Below are 2,029 nucleotides of genomic sequence, written 5' to 3'. Positions count from 1 at the left end.
GTGCCCCCTCAGGGTCCCCTCCTGTCCCTGTGCCCCCTCAGGGTCCCCTCCTGTCCCTGTGCCCCCCCTCCCCCCCCCGCCACCCCGTCCCCTCACGGCCACAGTCCCGCCCGAGGCCCCGCCGGGGCCGTGGGACCCCAAACCGGAACCCCAAACCGGGAGCTCCGGGACCCCGGCTCGGAACTGACCGGGAGCTCCGGGACCCCAAACCGGGACCGCCCGGGCCTCACACCCGGGACCCCCCGACCGGGCCCCACCAAGCCCCACCAGGCCCCGCCGCCGCTCCCGGATCCCAGCCCAGACCCCGCTCCCGGTCCCTGTTCCCGGTCCCTGTTCCTGGTTCCCGGTCCCGGTTCCCCCCTCACAGCCACAGACCCGATGCCCCCCCCCCCCCCCCCCCCCCAAACCCCCCCGCCGCTCCCGGATCCTCTCCCGATCCACCCCCAAACCCATCCTGGACGCCAATCCCGGTTCCCCGCCCCGCTCCCGCCGCCAATCGCCGCTCCCGGTGCCGTTCCCGGCGCCGTTGCCGCTGTTCCCCCCCCTCACTCGTAGTCCCCGGTCGGCATCGCCTCCGCCGCCCTCACGCCGCACACCGGAAAGGCCGGCCGCCACTTCCGGCGCGCACGCGCCACTTCCGGCGGGGAGAGGGCGGGAAAGCGCCCCGCGCGCGGCGTGGCGGGAAGCGGTTGCTAAGCAACGGCGCCATGAGGCCTGCGGCCTACTCGTAGCGCGGCGGGAACGAAGTGTTTATAATTTATAGGCGCGATTTATTTGAAGAAATATTACAACATATAAAAACTACATAAAGTATCGAGTTCCACCTTGTACAAAGCGGCCGCGGGGGGGTCGGTACAATGCGATAAAAACAAGGGAGCGGGCCCCGGGGGGGGCTGGGGGGAGGTTGGAGCAGCACAGAGAGCGCGGAGGGAGGGGGAATTTAAAAAAATAAAAATTAAAAAATAAACAAAAGCCAAACAGGAAAAATAAATTTAAAAAACAACAACAAAAAAAAGAAGATGGAAACAAAACCAGAAATTCCAGGGGGAAAAAAAACAAGAGGAAAAAGGAGGGAGAAAAATTTAAAAAGCCCAAGGGGAAAATAAGGGGGACGCAGTTAAAAAAAAGGGGAAAAAGGCAGAAAAAAAAAACAGGAAAAAGGGGTAAAAAAGGGGGAAGAAAAAGAGAAAAGAAGAGAAAAAATAGAGGAAAAATGAGGGCAAGGCAGAGAAAAACTAGGGGGAAAAAAAAAAAAGTGGGGGAAAAAAAAAAGCCAAAGCAAAGCGAACCAAAAGGCCAAAAACCATCCCCAAATGAACCAAGGCACCTCCCCGGCCCCCCGGGCGGCTCCGGCCTCCCCGGCCTCAGCCGTCCGCCTCCATCGGCTCCTGCGGCGCCACGCGGGGCCCTGCGCGACAACGGGGCTGCGGTGACGCCACGGGGACACCACGGGGACACCACGGGGACACCATGGGCACCCCAAGGGCACCCCGGGCACCCCGCGGCGCCGGCGGGGCGGTCACTCACTCACCGGCCGTGTCCTGGCGCAGCTTGGCCACGGCGCAGGCCTTGATCTCCAGCCCGATGGCCTTGGCCAGGGGCGGTGGCACCGCGTTCCCCACCTGCGGACAAGGGGCACGGGGCAAGGTGGGACAGAGGGACAACGGGCACTGGGACAACGGGGGACAGAGGGACAAAGGGACAATGGGCACAGGGACAAGGTGGGACAGAGGGACAACGGGCACGGGGACAATGTGAGACAAAGGGACAATGGAGGACAGAGGGACAAAGGGACAATGGGCACAGGGACAAGGTGGGACAGAGGGACCAGGTGGGACAGAGGGACAAGGTGGGACAGAGGGACAATGGGCACTGAGCCAAAAGGACAGAGGGACAATGGGCAGTGGGACAAAGGGACAACGGGCACAGGGACAAGGGGACAATGGGCACCAGGACAATGGGCATGGGACAATGGGCACTGAGACAAAGGGACAGAGGGACAACGGGCATGGGGACAATGGGACAACGT

General features: G+C 62.7%; 2 protein-coding genes across 2 annotated transcripts in view; both read right to left on the bottom strand.

Moving 5' to 3' along the window:
• Window positions 1–642, bottom strand: part of EIF3G (eukaryotic translation initiation factor 3 subunit G) — a gene marked incomplete at its 3' end in the record, with an annotated part of 5,180 nt that extends 4,538 nt beyond the window's left edge. The window contains exon 1 of the mRNA XM_042020222.1: window positions 550–642. Coding sequence (XP_041876156.1) covers window positions 550–569 — 20 coding nt within the window. The remainder of the gene's footprint in view (window positions 1–549) is intronic.
• A 580-nt stretch (window positions 643–1,222) lies between these two features.
• Window positions 1,223–2,029, bottom strand: part of DNMT1 (DNA methyltransferase 1) — a gene marked incomplete at its 5' end in the record, with an annotated part of 16,018 nt that continues 15,211 nt past the window's right edge. Inside the window, 2 exons of the mRNA XM_042020221.1 lie at window positions 1,223–1,408; window positions 1,532–1,622. Of these exons, the coding sequence (XP_041876155.1) occupies window positions 1,365–1,408; window positions 1,532–1,622 (135 nt within the window). The remainder of the gene's footprint in view (window positions 1,409–1,531; window positions 1,623–2,029) is intronic.

The sequence above is a fragment of the Corvus kubaryi genome, unplaced genomic scaffold (genome assembly GCF_017639235.1).
Source record: "Corvus kubaryi isolate FWS band 111438036 unplaced genomic scaffold, C.kubaryi_AGA036_p1.0 36909, whole genome shotgun sequence".
NCBI classification, from domain to species: Eukaryota; Metazoa; Chordata; class Aves; order Passeriformes; family Corvidae; genus Corvus; species Corvus kubaryi.
Note: the sequence above shows the minus strand (reverse complement) of the source record. Positions and strands in the feature narration are given on the sequence as shown.